At 46.1% G+C, this 17527-nt stretch overlaps 5 protein-coding genes across 5 annotated transcripts; 2 read left to right on the forward strand and 3 right to left on the reverse strand.

The window, feature by feature from the left end:
- Window positions 1–411: 411 nt before the first annotated feature.
- On the reverse strand, window positions 412–1920 carry MYCFIDRAFT_116904 (uncharacterized protein; the record flags this gene model as incomplete). The annotated part of the gene is made up of 2 exons (XM_007923913.1): window positions 412–1539; window positions 1663–1920. Coding segments are annotated over 2 exons (1386 nt in total), but the record flags the coding sequence as incomplete, so codon positions are not given.
- A 484-nt stretch (window positions 1921–2404) lies between these two features.
- On the forward strand, window positions 2405–3268 carry MYCFIDRAFT_63049 (uncharacterized protein; the record flags this gene model as incomplete). The annotated part of the gene is made up of 3 exons (XM_007922079.1): window positions 2405–2424; window positions 2477–2665; window positions 2719–3268. 3 exons carry the CDS (start codon window positions 2405–2407, stop codon window positions 3266–3268), a joined length of 759 nt encoding a protein of 252 aa, XP_007920270.1.
- A 320-nt stretch (window positions 3269–3588) lies between these two features.
- MYCFIDRAFT_193418 (uncharacterized protein) lies at window positions 3589–4800 on the forward strand (the record flags this gene model as incomplete). The annotated part of the gene is made up of 4 exons (XM_007923914.1): window positions 3589–3856; window positions 3974–4021; window positions 4113–4441; window positions 4510–4800. The coding sequence occupies 4 exons, from the start codon at window positions 3589–3591 to the stop codon at window positions 4798–4800; spliced, it is 936 nt and encodes a 311-aa protein (XP_007922105.1).
- Window positions 4801–5136: 336 nt separating this feature from the next.
- MYCFIDRAFT_126814 (uncharacterized protein) lies at window positions 5137–6416 on the reverse strand (the record flags this gene model as incomplete). Its single annotated transcript, XM_007923915.1, has 6 exons — window positions 5137–5570; window positions 5631–5826; window positions 5876–5948; window positions 6022–6098; window positions 6153–6178; window positions 6239–6416. The coding sequence occupies 6 exons, from the start codon at window positions 6414–6416 to the stop codon at window positions 5137–5139; spliced, it is 984 nt and encodes a 327-aa protein (XP_007922106.1).
- A 518-nt stretch (window positions 6417–6934) lies between these two features.
- MYCFIDRAFT_170962 (uncharacterized protein) lies at window positions 6935–16932 on the reverse strand (the record flags this gene model as incomplete). The annotated part of the gene is made up of 3 exons (XM_007923916.1): window positions 6935–7090; window positions 7119–7130; window positions 16918–16932. The coding sequence occupies 3 exons, from the start codon at window positions 16930–16932 to the stop codon at window positions 6935–6937; spliced, it is 183 nt and encodes a 60-aa protein (XP_007922107.1).
- Window positions 16933–17527: the final 595 nt, after the last annotated feature.

Genomic DNA, 17527 nt, shown 5'->3' on the forward strand with positions numbered 1-17527 from the left:
TTGTCGGCCAAGTTGATAGGGTAAGCCAAGGACGCCAGTCTCCGGCAGCAAGTGCATGCGGCATTGTAGTCTATCACACCGCAAATATTGTTTACGTAATCGGCCTCCAAGTCGCGATGTAATAGTCTGTCAGCAGGCCCTTGATGACTGGGACTCAGTCTTTCCCTGTAAGCTTTATTAGAGACACGTCAGAGATGGCATGGATCTCTAAGAGCGCTTCTTGATGGAACGCGTCATGGTAACTACAAGGTAGGTGGTGAATTGGCCTGACATCGAGACACCACTTATGGCCATAACTTACGGCAGCACACTCTAGAGCAACTCTGTTTGACGCCAGTTGAGCGTGAAGATGCTTTTCTTGGGCTCATCCGCTCCACGCGTCTTGGTAGGACTGCCATGGTCTGCTCACGAGATATGTGCCTGGAGACCTCGATTGCCCACAGCCATGGCTCGTTGCAGCTCGCGCTCTTCCTCGCGGAGATTCCGCTTCGCTCGAGCTTCATCTTTTTGACTTTGTTGTCGCTCCTCTTCGACTTTACGCTCCCGCTCTGCCATGGCTTTTTCGCGACGTTTTCGCTCCTCGCGCTTCTTTTCATCTTCCGCTCGCTGCTCGTCACTCCTGTCACAATCATCAGGCGCAGGAGGCAGCTTCTTGATGAACAATTCGATGACGGAGTCTCGGACAACCGGCGGAAGACTTATAAAGTGAAGATGAGAGAGCAGTTGCTGCGGCAAGGAGTCAAGCCTTGTGTCCCGGTTCAAGGCCTTCAAAGGCAAGCTCTTCAAAAGCACTTGCAGATCCGCTTTGCGTGTGCTTTCGGGTAGCTTTAGTCTACTGATGTGGTCGCGATAAAGCTTTTCTCGATCTTTGTCGCTGAGCTTGCGGTCGTTCATTTCTCCTTCGCGCTTGTACTTGCGTTTGAACTCTGGCCAGTATAGCTTCGGGGTCGCCTTTGCCTGTAGGAACGCCAAGTAGGGAATTTTAGGATCAAGCTTCTCCATAGCTGCCCTTTCAGCCTTGAGCTCCGCTGCCCGGTCTCTGGCCCACGCATCGAAGACTTCTCGTCGTGCTTTCATATTTGGCAATACTGTATATCGATCATCGTTTAGGATGCTGGTATCCGACTCGTCCGCAATGATCTTCTCCCAAGGAGTGAAAGGGCTGATCTGGTAGTCGTATAGCAAGTCTCGGAATAGGTTGACAGCATCCTCACCACTCAAGTCGAGGCCTTCTGCGCCTTCTTCCCAACCAGCTTCAGGTTCTTCGCCATACTCGCCTGGATCAAGTCCGTACTCTTGACCCATCTGTGCCAATTGCCACTCAATGTCGTCTTCGCCAAATTCAACTGGAGCGTCTTCTTGTGCCTCGTCGCCTTGTTCTGGCTGCGATCCTTTTTCTGTAGATTGCTGTGCCTCGTCATCGTCGCCTTCTTCGCCTTCGGAGTCGGTCACCTCAACAACCTCATACTCGCTGTCACTTTCCAAATCATGACCCTGAGGCTGTAGTGGCTGAACAGCTTTGACCGCAGATTTTGCATCCTCTTCCTCGGCATGCTCGGCTTGTGCTGCCAGCTCGGCCATCATAGCTTCTTCATCTTCACGCTGAAGGCTTTCGCTCCTTCTCCTGCGACTCCTTCCCTCTTGATTTGCAGCATCGTTCACCTCGACTGCCTTGCTCTGCTTTCGCATCTGCGTGAGCTGCTCCTCTGCCCACTTGGCATTGTCGCTCTTTTCTTTTTGCTCCTTCTCCCACCTCTCAAAGTCTCGTACAGCAGGCCAGACATCATCCGGAATGCGCCAGAAGCTCTCTCTCGTCTGCATATTGTGTACAAAGCGCCTACGAAATTTTGTCTTCACTAATATCCATGGTTCATGGCCAGGTAGAACATGCTTAGACTTTGGCTTGTCTTTCTCATTGCGTGGATCATATGGCCGCCGTCGCTGCTGCTGAGAGTGCGCTTTGGGCCCTCGAGGCGGCCGGAAGGGTGTGTATTGGTCCTCTGTGCTGCCATTTGCGGCTTGCCAAGTCTCATCTGCCTCGTCGTCGCCGCCCAGAGGCACAAAATCGTCGTTGGCAGCAAGGGTCGGCGACGATGTCCGCTGTCGCTTCTGCGGCGACTCCATTGCTGGAGGCGACAGTGGCAATCGTCAGTGTCGTGAATGTGTTGTGGAGGCTGGAAATGTTGGAGCTCGGGAAAGCTGCGGGCGATTCCACGACGATGTCAGTGCGCGACGCGCTTGCCTCGTTTGCCTGGAGAGCTTCAAGTCCAAGCATGTGAACATCGACCAAGAAACATCTGCACCATCGACAAACCTCCCGCGCACCTACTCACTCAACGTCAACTTTGGAACAAAATAGCACAAAGTCACCAAGTGCGAGAAGACTGCACAGAACACCGCAATCATGTCAAGACGCTACGACAGGTATGCGCTGCCTCAATCCACAACCATACTTTATCTAACCACATTTCTTTAGTCGCACGACCATCTTCTCGCCTGAAGGCCGCCTCTATCAAGTCGAATACGCCCTTGAAGCCATCTCACATGCCGGTACAGCGCTCGGAATCCTCGCCACAGATGGAATCGTCCTCGCAGCAGAGCGCAAAGTCACCAGCAAGCTCCTGGAGCAAGATACAAGCGCCGAGAAGCTGTACATCTTGAACGAGTGTGTACCCTCAATCCTTACATCTGGTTACGCTATGCTGACTGTCTTTCTAGCAACATGATCTGCGCCGTTGCAGGCATGACCGCAGACGCCAACATCCTCATCAACTACGCCCGACAAGCCGCCCAGCGATACCTCCTCACATATAACGCCGACATCCCATGCGAACAGCTCGTACGGCGGCTGTGCGATTTGAAGCAAGGATACACACAGCACGGTGGTCTGCGACCTTTCGGAGTGTCCTTCATCTACGCAGGATGGGACAACCAGCGGCAGTTCCAGCTGTACCAGTCGAATCCATCAGGCAACTACACTGGCTGGAAGGCCACCAGCGTCGGCGCAAACAACGCAAGCGCTCAGTCATTACTCAAGCAGGACTACAATGAGGAATGCACCCTCAAGCAGGCATGCGAGTTGGCTGTGAAGGTGTTGAGCAAGACGATGGACAGCACGAAGCTGTCGAGTGAGAAGATTGAGTTTGCCACAGTCGGCCGGACAGAGAAGGGCACCATCTATCACAAACTCTGGGCAGCTGAGGAGATTGACGCGCTGCTTAAGGAGCATGGTCTTGGCAAGGCCAGTGAGGAGGAGCCAGCTGCATAGACGTTGGAAGACGGTAATGAGAAATATGTACAATATCAGGCATGAGCAAGGCGTACGGCAGTATCGCATGGCCCGCGATGCTTGAGACTACTGACCATCAAGGCTACTACTAAGGCCAACGGTGAGCATGTGAAAACGTGTGGTTCATTTGAATTGACTCACCATCTCACTTCCTCACTTTGGAGGCGCGTCTAACAAATGAAGTGCATGCGAACTGCTGCTGCTACGACGTTATTTGTTTACTTTTCATCAACAACCAACTGAACATGACTACAGTCACATATCACTGACGCGCAGCACTAACACCAACACTGCTCACCATGTCGCGCGTCATCAGAGCCAAAGGCTGTTCAGCCAAAGACCTCGACCTACACTCCAAAGAAGCGCTCCGCTGGCCAACCTTCCAATTCGAGCCCCTTCAAAACGTCCAAGTCCCCATCGCCATCTTCCGCTCCTCAAACCCCTTAGGCCTCTGTCTAGCAATCAAAGAATGGCTCTTCCAATCTTTCGACAGTCGCCTTTACGGCCACCCAGACATGCTGCGGATGGAAAGCCAGGAGCTAGACACTCTCCAACTCAAAACAGAAGGTAAGTTAGTTCTCCTCGAAGGCGCAACAACCCTCGACAGCAACGGCGGCAGCGGGCGAAAAGACAGTGGAGTCGGAATATCAGCATCAGCAGCAGGGGCACAAATCGGAATTCTAGGAGTCTTCATGCCAGGAGACTCGAAAGTGAGATGGTATTATTCCGCAGGTAAGTCTTTTCCACGTCCCTCAAAACCACACCCTCTTCTTGTTACAACACCCACTAACAAAACCCCGCCCCCTTCTCATCATGACCACAGTCCCATACAAATACCTCCTCCTGCACCTAACCTCAAAAAACCTCCTAACTCTCACCAAAATCTTGGAACCGGGAACAACTCACCATTCCCGCCTCTACACATTCCTCCAAACTTCTTTCTCCCAAGCAACCCACATCCCCGAAGCCCCAGATTACCTCAACGCCATCTCAATCACAGACTACGCCCCGGAAATCCAAAACCCGGAAACGGCCCTGGACCGTTTGCTGCGAATGGAGAGCGTGCAATCTGGGAAAGAGTACCGCGATGGGAGTGAGGATCGATATCTTCTGGACTTGGAAGAAGCTGGGGAACGAGAAATAGCTGCGGTCGTAAGTATAATAATCCACCCCATCCATCCATCCATCCCTTAAGACTCCTCTAACCTCTAATCTTCTAGCTCGGACTCCACTGCGCCGAATACCTCTTGATCAAACGAACATTTTTCAAGGAATTCTATACAGAAGTGTATCGATCGGCCGAGACGAAGAGGGGAGGGAGAGTTAGGACTGATCATGCGCATCATCAGTGGTTGGAAGAGGTTTATGGGTGGAAGAGTACGAAGTCGAGGAGGTTGGTGGCTGCTTGGAAGGAATTGGGGATGTTGGATGAGGAGAGGTTTGGGCCGTGGATTAAGGCGGGTGGGATGTTGGGGCAAACGATGAAGAGGGAGATGGAGGGTGAGGATTGAAATATCAATCGTGAGAAGATGAGGAGGTAGTGGTTGATTCTCGAATGGGCTGATCGAATGTGGAGCCTGGAATCAAAGCACTCAATACAATCACGGAATATTCGAGTTGAATGTTCATATTCAAGCAGGGGGAAGCAGGGATTGATACTATAGTCTGGAGTGCCTACGTCTATAGTAACTATCGTCGACCTTTCCCCAGGTAAACATGACGATTCATAAGAATTCAAGATCTTGAAACTCAATCATGAATATTCTGAACATGAATATGCAATCCAAGAATCAAGCTCTATGTATGCGAAGGAAGCTCGAGGGCATCGCAGCTGCAATTTTGTCCCCTCAGATGCGTATCTCGTAATTCAAATCCTGCTCATATCCAACACTCAATTGAGGAACCTGCTGATATCGTCCTCTCAATATCTGCCGAGTGTTTTGCAAGACTTGGACGTAACTCTGCCTTGGGCCGAATTGCTTCATGCATTCGAGAAAAGCCCAGGACATTGCTCCCACGTGACTACCAGCGATCGACGCATCCGCTGATGTCTGATCGTCTCGGCATCCAGAGTACATCCAGATTTGTTTTTGTTGTTCATCGGCGTATTCTTGTGCGAAGTCTTGCGTTCCGAGACCGTATTGGTCAGTCTCCTCGTGCCGGTGGGTAAGGCCTCGGAAGAAAGAAGTTGCTCCGGCGAAGAGTTGTTGTGCTTCCCCGATATTGTCGAATGTGAAGCCTCCTTGGATTAGATGAGACGCAGCGCCGACGAGACGCATGCCTATAATCAATCAGAAGAGCTCGATCGTGAGTCAGAAGCCCTGGGCAGTGACATATTTACCTGCTTGGACGTTGTCCAGCATTGACACGTTGCCTTCCTCGTCGCTTCGATAGATATAAGGAAGCTCGATTGCAGAACCACTGTGACAGCAGTCGAAGATGACGAATAGAGTACTGTTGGGCGGCAAGCAGGTCACAAGCGTCTTATGCAATATGCCACTTGGAATCTGTCCATTTCTCTCAAAGTCGTAAGGCACCTGTGCATAGGTTAGAAAAGAAGTTGGTGAGTGGTGGAGGAAGAGTTACGATGGTGTCGTCAAATCCACTGGTTCTATAACCGCCTGTGTCTTCGACTTGGCCTCCGTGCCCGCTGTAATGTCTGTGGGAATGTGCCATTAGCATGGATATTGCATGAAGAATTGCATGTTGAGAGTGAAGCGGAGGAGTGATACAAAAAGTTGACTGTTCCTGGATCTCGAACAAGCCATTGCATAGCGGCAAGCATGTTATGGCCATTTGGCCACATGGGCTGTTCACAGAATCAGTCATGCGTTATGTGTGTGTGAAAGAGGCAGAGACCAACTCCACTTGGATCTGTATGTTGGTCGTCTGAAAAAAAGAAGTCAGTGTAAGCACTTGAGAGCGTGTGGGCCTGAAAATTGCTTCAACACCTACCTCGTAGTATTACTTGCGAACTGCGATCTGTTGGATAGTCCATTGCCGCGAGGAATTCTCGCATGTTCTCGACGTCTTGGTGGCAGCCCTGAAGCTCATGGTCGCTGCCGACATAGTTGATGCCTATGAGTAGGGACTTCTTTCGCGGTCTTCCGCCACCTTGGCGGTACATGGTCAAGATGTGGTAAGGAGAGCTTGGTCGAGGTAGACGTTGATGGGTCGCGCGAAGAGATTCGATTCGGTCTTCGGCAATTGATCAAGTAGTTGAGGAAAACGCTGAGCGTGATATCGAGGAGGGTTTCTGTATGTCCTCAATGCTATGGAGGCTGTTTCTTGGCTGTTGATATGTGCCTGAAGATCAGCTCCAGCGACCCGGTAGCGCGCACACGCAATCGCGGCTCTGCGGGATCGGTGCTGATGTATCATGTACTGATGTACTAATGTACTAATGTACTGATGTCACTGAAGAGAGCACGTGGACTGGCGTACTGAGCGTGTACAATAGTACCGTACACTACACAATGGAGATGAGTGGTATGGCAATCGCGGTAAGCGTGGACAAGGTCTCATAGCGGCTGGGAAGGAGAGGTGCTCGTGAGGATGACTTAGGCAGGCGCCAGTCGGTAGCAGATTAAGCAGGGCAATCATAGTTCTTAGCTATAAGAGTAGTAGTATGGAGCAGTCATGATGTTACATGTTCGCTTCTTCCTTGTAGGCCAGCCATCGTTGTCCAGGGCCACATGGCTGAGCGATGGCCCAAGGCGTGGTTGGAAGCCATGCAGCTATCGAAATAGTGCACGGTGGCCAGGCGATGTGCCCAGTGAGGAATATTGTAACTATGCATGACTAGTGTTGTGCCTCCCATTCCACACACAATGTCCATAAGCTTACAACCACGGTAATCACCGTAGAGCTAATATAGGCCTGTTATGTCTACCTATTATTATGCTTATATAATATCTGAGTGATGGCTTAGCTCTATAACAAGGGGTTGGCTTTTATAAGGTCGGCCTCTAGTAAGGCGCCTTTAGTAAGGCGCCTTTAGTAAGGCGCCTTTAGCAAGGCTAGCAAGGCGCCTTTAGCAAGGCCTCGTATGCTAACATATAGAAGAATAGACAACTATCGATTATAGAGTTTAACTGCTATATAGAAAGTATATAAAGAGACCTTATTACTACTAAATTTATATAGTATCCTACTTATTCGATCTACCTCTTTTATTAACTAAGAACTAGCTAATCTTCTACCTCTTATCGCTATATCTTAAGACACTTCTAGCGGCTCTTAGCCTACAATCTTCGGTACTAGTACCTCTTCTCGAGTCGGCGGTAATAAGTAGAAGCGTATAAAAGACGAGTATTAGTAGTAAGTCGATCGTAACCGCTCGAGTAGTAAGAACTATCTATATATAACTTACTACTATTATAGCGATAGCTAGACCTCGAATAAGCGCTCTCGAGTGTTTAACTACCTTACGAAGTGTCTATTATTGCCGGAGTGTCTCTAGACGAAGTATTAGTCGTACCGAGTAGTTAATATCGACGTTAAGTTACTAGAAGGTCTTAGGTAATCAGATTAGTAAGGAGGCTTCTAGTACTAGTACTAAGGTTAGTTAAACTATCCTTCTTAGAAAGCACGGCTTTATCGACACTATAACTCTAAAGTAGTATAAGGAAGCTAGTAAGCGTATTGCTAAGTAGATATTCGCTACTAGATTGCTACTATATACGACTAAACACCCTACCTTTAAAGTATAGCTAAAATTACTACGTCTAGCCTTCTCGCTACCTAGTCGTAAGGTTCTAACCTAATACTAGCTTCTAAGGATATATAAGGACCTTCGAGGCGAGATAGACCGTAATATTGCTAAAAGCAATCGGATTACGCTTATAACGGATAGTTAGAGTAATCGGAAGGGTAGAGGCTATATTAACTACCTAGCGGTTATACCTCGAGTAGTATACTTCCTTAGCAGTTAGGCTACTAGCGCGACTCGTAGGTCCGCTATACTAGGCATATAGTTATAGTACGAAGGTATCGTAACGGTTGTGCGGTACAAAAGTTAATACATTCTCTAAGGTACCGCAAGGCAAGCTATCTATATAATAGTCCTACTATTAGTAGTAATAGCGACTATAGCGGTCGATAGTAACCGCTGCCTACTATCGTATATATAATAGTATTATATCGTAACAGCCTCCCTCCCTATAAAAAAGGTCGGCACTGTCTATAGTATCCTAAAACAAAGGTCCTTAGTAGGCCGCACCGTAGGAAGGTTTAAGGCAAAAGAGCGTAATAGCGTCGTATAAAGGCTAAGCCTAAATAGTATACTAGAACGGTAATACTAGGTATAGAATCGTGTCTCTCTAGTAATAACTGCGTCGGTTTTATACCTGCTTGTTACGACGGTTACGAAGGGCGTCGCGTAAGCTAGTCGGTATAGTCTAAACCGCCTTTAGCTACAGCTAAGGCGCGACGGTCTTTATAGTCTTATTATCGGACAGCGAGGTATTAACTACGTCCGCTATAGCAGTAGCGCGGTCTAACTAATCGATAGGGATATTAGGGAAGTCGGCACCTAGTAATAGTAGCGTATCGGCGTCGCGTATAGTACTATATAGCTTAAAGTAGTCGGCTATCTATACGTTAAGCTTCGCGATCTTATCCTTAGTAGTATTGCCTTATACGCCGCCGAGTAGCTTAAAAGCGTCCTCGTAGATTAGGTATAGTATAGGGATTACCTATTATAGCGCGACGCGTAAGAAATCGTAGTAAAGATAGGTTAGCGATAGCGTAAGCGACTCCTTTAAGACTATAGCAGAAAGACGATACTACTAGGCTATCTAGCGCTTAGTTGCTTCGCGGATCTGTACCTTAGCTAGCATCTATTAAAGCTAGTATACCTCGGCTGCTACTAACTCGGACTAGCGCATATAGTAGAGAGCTTGTAAGTTAAGCGTACGTATACTAATTGCCGTTATATTATATTAGTATTGTCCGTAGGTACCTATAGTATTCTCTTATAGGGCGGGCAAAGGTAGTAAGCGTATTAGAAGCGATAGGAGCTTATACTATAGCTACGTAACCGTATTGTTAGGCGGTAGTAGCTATACCGCAACTAGAGCCTTCGTAGGCGTAGAGAATAGGTTAGACGGTAGTAGCATCTTCGACGGTAGGCGAGGCGCTAAGAACGGGCTAGCGGTTAGCTTCTAGCGAGTATTTAACTTAGTCGATAGTAATACGCGCAAGGAATTTAGCTAGATCGCCTTAGTTAGCGGGGTAACGGCTAGAGGTTGCGGCTTAGCCCGAGTCGCGAGTTTAGAAGGGATAATTTTGCTAAAAAGGCGCGTATTAGTAAGGTCGGTCTCGTCTAGCAAGTAGTTAGGTAACGGCACTAGGAATGCGCCTATAGAATCCTAAGTATAGTCGATATTATACTACTAGTAATTCTTATTCGTTACTATCTTATTATACTTAAAAATAGTATTACCCTATATAATACGCTCCTAGACGCCTAAAGGATCGAAGACTAGATCGGTAGCGGCCGTCTACGGCAAATTATAGAACTATAGCGTTAGCGCGGGCTGCAATCTATTAGGGATAGCGCTGTCCTTAAGCGTCTAGATATAGGCGATAAAGGTAGATAAGGCGTATACCGGATCGATCTACGTTAGCTAGCAGACTAGGCTAAAGTCTACTAGGTACTAATAGTTAAGGAGCAGTAGAGGTATACCTTTGCCCTTGTTAGCGATATAGGTACCGTTCTAGTAGCGACCGCTACTTATAAGCTAAGCGTACTATTTTATACGCGACGCATTAGTAGCCTTCGTATCCGTAAGCGCCTTATTAGTATAGAGAGCGGATATATAGCCCTCGCCGCGAAGCGTATAGGCGTTACAGACTGTAATATACCGCTAGGTATAAGCGACGACGTCCTAGGTAATAGCTAGGCGACCTAGGTTGCGACGGTATAGGTAGGGCAGACTACTAGAGTTTAGGAAGGACTTATACTACTTATAGAGCTATATAGCCGACTAGGCACTAAGCTCTATACCGATTAGTAGCAGCTAAACGGTATAGTCCTTAAGCTAGGAGTCTAGTAGAGGCAGGCGCACTATTAAGAGTCGTCCGGTAGCTACTATCTATAAGAATTAGACTTCGCCGTAAGTAGTTAGGTCGATCTTATAATACTTAGTCGCTTCGACGTATTTACTAATAGATCGCTCGCCCGTCTTTTAGTATTCCTTACCGTAATCGCGGTAGGAGACATCCTTACCGTTCTCGCTACGCTTATATAGGACTAGGTAACCGCCTACTATAATACTATTGCGATATTCTTTTAGGACGAAGCGGTAGAACTACTCTTATACGAGGTCGACCGTCTATAGGAAGTATAAGATAGCGCGTACTATAAGACCGACAGCTCTATTACGGATTAGAGATAGTACTAGCTAGAATCGTAAGTCGCCGGTATAGGTACTTAAGCCGAGGAAGTTCTCGCGTAAGTAGGTAATATTTACTAGGAGTCGGTGCTATAACTTCGCGTAGTAGAAAGTAATAGTTAGTAGAAAATTCGTATCGAGGTTAGCTAGGTTAGGAAGCTCCTTTAATTCGCCCGCCGTTATAAGCGCTACGTACTTGCTAAAGCGTATCGCGTAAATCTCCTACTACGTATCGTAACCGTCCGAGTAGAGGTCGGTCCTAAAGATAGAGTATTTACGAGCGAGATCGTTGTTTACGATTTAGAAGGAGTATAGTTACGTAAAGAGTAGGTTTTTAAAATCGGTAACTAGCTTGCCTATATACTAATACAATTCGCGTAGAATCTAGAAGCGCCGATCGCTAGCTATAAGGTATAGATAATATAGGTAATACTAAAGCCTTACTAAATAGTGTTCGACTATTCGCTTATATAGGCATAGGCGAAAGAGATTAGGCAGCCGACCGTTAGCGTCCTTAGCGTACGCGTTATATACGAGCTTCGCGGCCTAGATAAAGCGTACGTCTCTATTCTTATTACGCTCTATAGGATTAGCGGCGATTAGCGTATCGACTTTCTTATTATAGTCCTTATACTCTACGTACTACTAGATTGTAGCTTGTTCGGGCGTCTCGTTAGCGCGAAGGAGATACTTATTAATTAAAGTCTAGCGCGCCCGCTAGCCTCGAAGCCGCTACCGCTCGAACTTAAGTTCTTTAGGGGATAGGACCGGAGGTTCCTTAAAAACCGACTCGATCGGAGTAGCTAGGAGCTTAGGAGGAGCTAGTACGGGCGCTTATAGCGAGCTGTTACTCGGCGCCTACGTTAGGGAGGCAGGTACCTATAGTAGCGGTAAATTAGGAAGTATACGCGCTAGCGGAGATAGTAATTCTAGTAAAGCCGGTCGATTTGCGGGTATTATTAATAGTAGTGCCGATTCTAAAGCCGAAGGCGCGTTAAGAGGCTACGCGCTAACGGGATTAATTAGGCCGCTTTCCGCACTGTTAACTAGGCTACTAGACGCGTAGGCAGCGGCGTCTCGGTAAAGGGGTCAAGAAGCCCGGCACAATATCCTATAGCTTCTCGGCCTCTAGAATCTCGACCTATAACGCTTTGCCCTTCTAAACAAACTCCTATTTACCTAAATAGTATAGTAGAGAGTCGTCCTTATCGATAAAGTAGTCGGCTATAGCCTTATAGAGCGCTCGGCCTATCTATCGGCCCTCGCCTAGCAATGCCTTCGCTAGCTCTATTAACTATTTCTTCTTCGTAGTAAGCGCCGTAACCGCCTATATAAACGACTTCCTATCGAAAACGTAATCTAGATTAACCGCCGCGATAACCGCCGGTACGCAATATTTTAGAAAGGAGAACTGTCTAATATTAGAGAGCGGATAGTCTAGATTCGGAAGTACTATCGATAGGCTAGCAATAGTCTAACGCTATATAGTACTAAACTCGCTACCTAGCGTCCTCTACGATTGTAGGCGAGCTATTACCTCGAGTAATTCTAAATCGGATTTGTTTATATTATTAGCCGAGGGCAATAGTGCTAAGCTCGCTATTAGTATATCGTTAATGCGACTACGGCCTAAGAACAACGGTACGTATTGCTATAATAGTTATCGACTAGAGTCCGTTAATACGTAGTATAGTTCTATATCTAATCTGTCCTCGGTAAATATTAGGAAAGGCTATATATATCTATTCTTAGTAGCGTAGCTTAATACCGCCTAAACCTCGCTAGTACTTAAACTACCGTCGGTAGAAATAAGCGATAGCGCCTTACGAAAGGTCTATCGAAGATTGCCTTCCGCTATAGCGAGGATCGTAAAGCCCTTTAGCGTCTACGCTAGGTTAGTACCGTATTCCTCTAAACGCGTTTATTGTAGGTTAAGCGTAGCGTTATCTATCTCTCTACGATGCTCGCCGATCTAATCTGCTATTACGTCTTCTCTACCTACCGAATCCTTTACCGGGCTCTCTAAATTCTCTAGCTTAGGCGTAGCTGTACGTTCCTCGACTATAGTATTAAACGTTATATCCTTCTCGTTCGTTATATATTCTAGCTTAGACGCGAGCGTAGGAGCCTCGATCGAAGGGTCCTAGAGTATATCCTCTCTACTCGTTACGTCCTTAGGCTCCGACGTAGCTATACGATTCTCGACTATTTCGTCTAATACCGTATTTTCTTTATCCGTTATATTATCTGCCTCTAGCGCGGCTATACGACTTTCGACCGTAGTATCTAATACTATAACCTCCTTGTCCGTTATATCCTCTAGCTTAGGCGCGGCCGTATACCTCTCGACCGTAGTATCTAATACTATATCCTTATTACTTGCCCTACTCTTTAGCTTAGGTATAGGCGTTAAGCCGGTAACAAATAAGGACTGTCCGGCCGATCCTAGACCGTCTAATAGTAGCGGTTCTCCGCGAGGAGCGTTAACCTTACTATTCCCTATCGCGGTGTCTTAGGGTTCTCGATCCTCGCTTCTACGGTATTCCTTAGCTATCGCTTCTTAGAGGAGGTCGAACGTATTAGCCTTACGGTATAGGTAAGACGCGTGCTATAAATCCGCCTCGAATAATATAACATTTAGGCGCTTATATCGCGATCGGTACTATAGAAATTTTTTCTATAAAGCTACTAGTTTACGTTCCTTGCGACGGACGCAGTTATCGCGCTTAAGGGCCGTATCTATTCGTCGTCGGTAATTAATAGAAAGCTCTCTTATTATCCGGAAAGATCGATACTAAATAAGGGATAGCCCGCGCCTACGTATAACAATTGCCTAAGTAACGTAGTTACGATAACGATATAAGGGCACGCCTAGGCAGATTACGACTCCGAAGGAGGAGTCGCGCTATAGAGTTATATCGATTTGCGACGAACCGCGAGGGATTATCCGGCCTCGCCTTTATCGGCGGAGCTAGCAACCTCTAAAAAAGGCTAGCGAGCTCTCGTCCGCTTTACTACCCTACGGAGGGTACGGGATAGCGGTACCTCCTTTAGAGGGTATACGTTATCGTAGATTTTGCGTAGATCGTCTACGCTTATTAAGTCGTCGATATTATACTATATATTATAGGCGCTCCTATACCCTTTCTACTTTACTAGGTATTAGAGAATAGGCTAGCCTCTTTAGACGACGGTCCGTCGCCTAAGAAAGCGCTTAATTTCGTAAGAATCGCCCTTATCGCTAGAACCTAGACCATCCTTAGCTACGATAGGCGGAGGCTCGTAATTAATAGTTCTCTTAAAAGGATCTAGGTCTTTAGGTGCTTTTTCTAACTGCGAAACCGATATTACCGGATAGATACGCATTAATAGGGGCAACTTAAGATAGTAGGCTAGTCGTCCGACCTTTTCGAGAACTATAAAAGGCCCTTTAAAATAGTAGCTAAACTTGTACGACTAACCTAGTACTTCGTAACTATAGTATAGGCGAAGTATAATATAGTTACCTAGCTTAAGGAATAGGGGCTTATACTTGCTATTATACCGTTCTTTTATTTTTATATTCGCCTAAGCAATCGCGTCCTAGACTTCCTTCTAGATACAGCTACGCGCTACCGCCCTATTATACGGATAGTCGTATAGTATATCGAGCGAGTCGAGGTTCGTCCTTACGCCCGTAGTAACCTCGTTTAGCGACTAACCGGTAGTCGTATTGCGAGAGTTGTTAAGCGTAGCCTATAGCTATAGGATAAACGTCGTCTAATCCTCGCTAGAATAATCCGCTAACTAGTAACGGATTGCCGTTTCGACCGTTTAGTTAGTTCGCTTAGATTAACTATCGGTTTAAGGGTAGTAGGCTATAGACGTAGCTAGCTTCGTACGTAGGCGCGAGAAAACGCCCTTAAAGAAGTCGCTTAGCTAGCGAGGATTACGATTAGCGATAAGCACTACTAGTATACTTATATCTATTAAGCAAAGCCTATCGATTAGAGCGATGCCCTAGTCGTAGGCCTTCTAGTCCTCTTTGCCTAGGACGACTACTACCCGCTTAGACGTCTTATAAGTAATTGTATATAGTATATTAAATCTATCGGTCGTAACCGGTAGGGCGGTTACGAGATCTATCGTTATAGTATAGTATAGGCCCTCTGCATTCTAGATCGGGTAAAGTTCGCTATAAGGAGCGTATCGGGAGGTACGTAAAAGGAGATACTAGTAATAATAATCTAAATAAAGGCGAAGGTAGCGAGCGAGTCGATATATAAAGAAGGAAGCTTAAATGCGGTCGAAGACGCGCTAAAAGCCCTAGTAGTAACGGTTATCGTAAGCCTACTCGAAGATCTCGCCTATTAAGGCTCGAGGGATATAGAGTCGCTTGCGCCCTAAAGATTAGTTATAGAAATATAAGAGGCCGTCCCTCTCGAAGAATCGAATACCTAGCGGACTATTAAACTTATTACCTACGAATAGGTCCGGATTTTTGCTACCCTTATACCGAACTAGCGTTTTTGTTACTAAAGGCATATTAGCTCCCTCCGAATAGAGATACTCTAAAGCATTCTACGCCTACGTTTATCGAACTAGTCGTAAAACCCTAGACTAATGTTCGTTGTTATCGTACGCTCGGTTTAACCGACGTCGGAAATCCGGATCTAGCTCTACTAATATCGTATAGAAGTAGGCTACTTCCTCTAGATCGGCCGAAGAGGGCGTAGCGTCGGTATAGTAAGAGAGCGGGTCTAGGTTCTCCTCGTCCGGCGTTAACTTAGGCGACTCCGTATTCCCTAGAAGTCGACTAAGGGCGTCTAGAACTAGGTATATCCGCCCTAGGCGGTAAACTATATCGACTCGATATTAGGAAAGGAATATCGATACTCTTACTAATTTTAGGTTCTACTTGCCTATATTAGTAGTCGTAGTTATCGATACCGAGTTAGTAAGACCGACCGTAGTATAGTAGTCTATAAAGATAGTCGTCGGCCTCGATAAAGTATATATTAAATAGCCTACCTTCTTTACTATCTATACGATTCCCGAGTATTCGAGCTCTATCGGCTAATATTATATCTCTGCCTAAGTTAGGCCTCGGCTTAAGAACAAAATAGGCTAAACCTTATAATAAGGAAACAACTGCGCCTTTCCCTTAGATAGAATAGGGTCTAGGTCCCTATTAATATAGTAGAGTACCGCGCTATAGCTAAACTCTTTAGAGGAATCTATATTAGCGTATAAGTAATAGTTAGGGTCGAAATAGTATAAGAAGGAGGGCTCGTAGAACATCGATTACAACAAGCGAAACGCTTTTACTAGCTCGTCGTAGTGCTAATTATTCTTACCTAGCGTCGTAACGGCGACGTACCGGCGACGACTATTACTAGTAACTAGCGCCCCTTTTAATAAGCGTATTTTCTCCGCCTATAGAGGCGCCGCTATCTATACGTAGTATAGGATGTGTTGCCGCAACTAATTAGTTAGACCGAGATAATGCTCTAGCTTCTATACGTTCTTCGGGAACTAAAGTAAGGTAATCGCTGCGATTTTCTCTTTACTCGTAGCTAGACCGAGGCCGCTAACGTACTAACCTAAAAGAATCGCAGAGGGGAAGCCTAAGAAAGTCTTCTTCGGACTAATGCTAATCCTTACGGCGTCTAATCTCTAAAAGACCGCTTCTAGATAATCGAGATGCTTAGGTAACGTCTTCGAAAATACTACGATATCGTCGATATAAGCTCGCGTAAAGCTACGATAGTTGCGAAGGATCTAATCTAGCTTCCGCTATACGAATTAGATACTATTCGAATATCCTATAATAGCGACCTTATACTATTCCTAGCTACGATAAGTATTAATTGTCAATTTATAATAATCCTCTAGCTTTACGCCCTATTAGTAGAAGAAGGTTAGACAGTCTATAGTGCTAATATACTAGCACCCTACTAACTATATAAAGAGGTCCGCCTAGAGCGGTATCTAATAGCTGTCGGGGATCGTTACCTTATTTAAGGCGCGTATATCGACTACTGCCTATAGCTTATTAATTATACTACCTTTACCGTTAGTAACGCGCTTCTATACGACAAATACTAGGAAGCCGAAGGGCGTAGGCTCGGTTATATACTATATCTTCCCCTAGTAGTATAGGTCGTTATATATCTTGTCTACTACTTTACGATCCCTCTTATCTAGATTAATTATACGAAGGGGCGGTAACAGATCTAGGTAATTTGGCACGGTTAGGATAGGCATATAATCGTGCTCGGGAATATTAACGACCGTCTAGCGATTAGTAAAGAGCTCTAGGTACCGCTCGACTGCTATAGCAATTTAGTCTGCTTAGTTATTATTACTATAGATCGTTACGCCTAACGTATACTAGTATTCCCGCTATGTATTTAGCATATCCCGCGTAGCCGTAAAAGCGTTAGGACTCAATCCTACTAGTCTATAGTCGGCTACGTCGATATAGTAGGCCCTAGTAATAGTCCTATTACTTAACGAACTAAGTAGCTATCCGGCTCGAATTGTTACTAGAGTAGTCGCATTATTACGAATGTACGTATAAGAAAAATTAGCGTCTACGACCTAATTATACGCCGTTACTAAAGGCGGAGCTTATAACGACAATCCCTATATATTGCTAGTTAGCTAGACTAAGAAACCGGCGTTAAGAATAAAATCCCGGCCCTTAGGGAGATTACTACTATACTTAACTAGCGCGAGGGCGACCGTGCGCAGCGCTAATGTTACGTCCTCCGCTAGCCTTATAGAGCGCTAAACCGACTTCCCTTTCTTACGCTTAACGGCTACTTTAAAGTAGGCGTTATTCTAACTAGCTACGGTA

Source organism: Pseudocercospora fijiensis, assembly GCF_000340215.1.
Source record: "Pseudocercospora fijiensis CIRAD86 unplaced genomic scaffold MYCFIscaffold_1, whole genome shotgun sequence".
Taxonomy (NCBI): Eukaryota; Fungi; Ascomycota; class Dothideomycetes; order Mycosphaerellales; family Mycosphaerellaceae; genus Pseudocercospora; species Pseudocercospora fijiensis.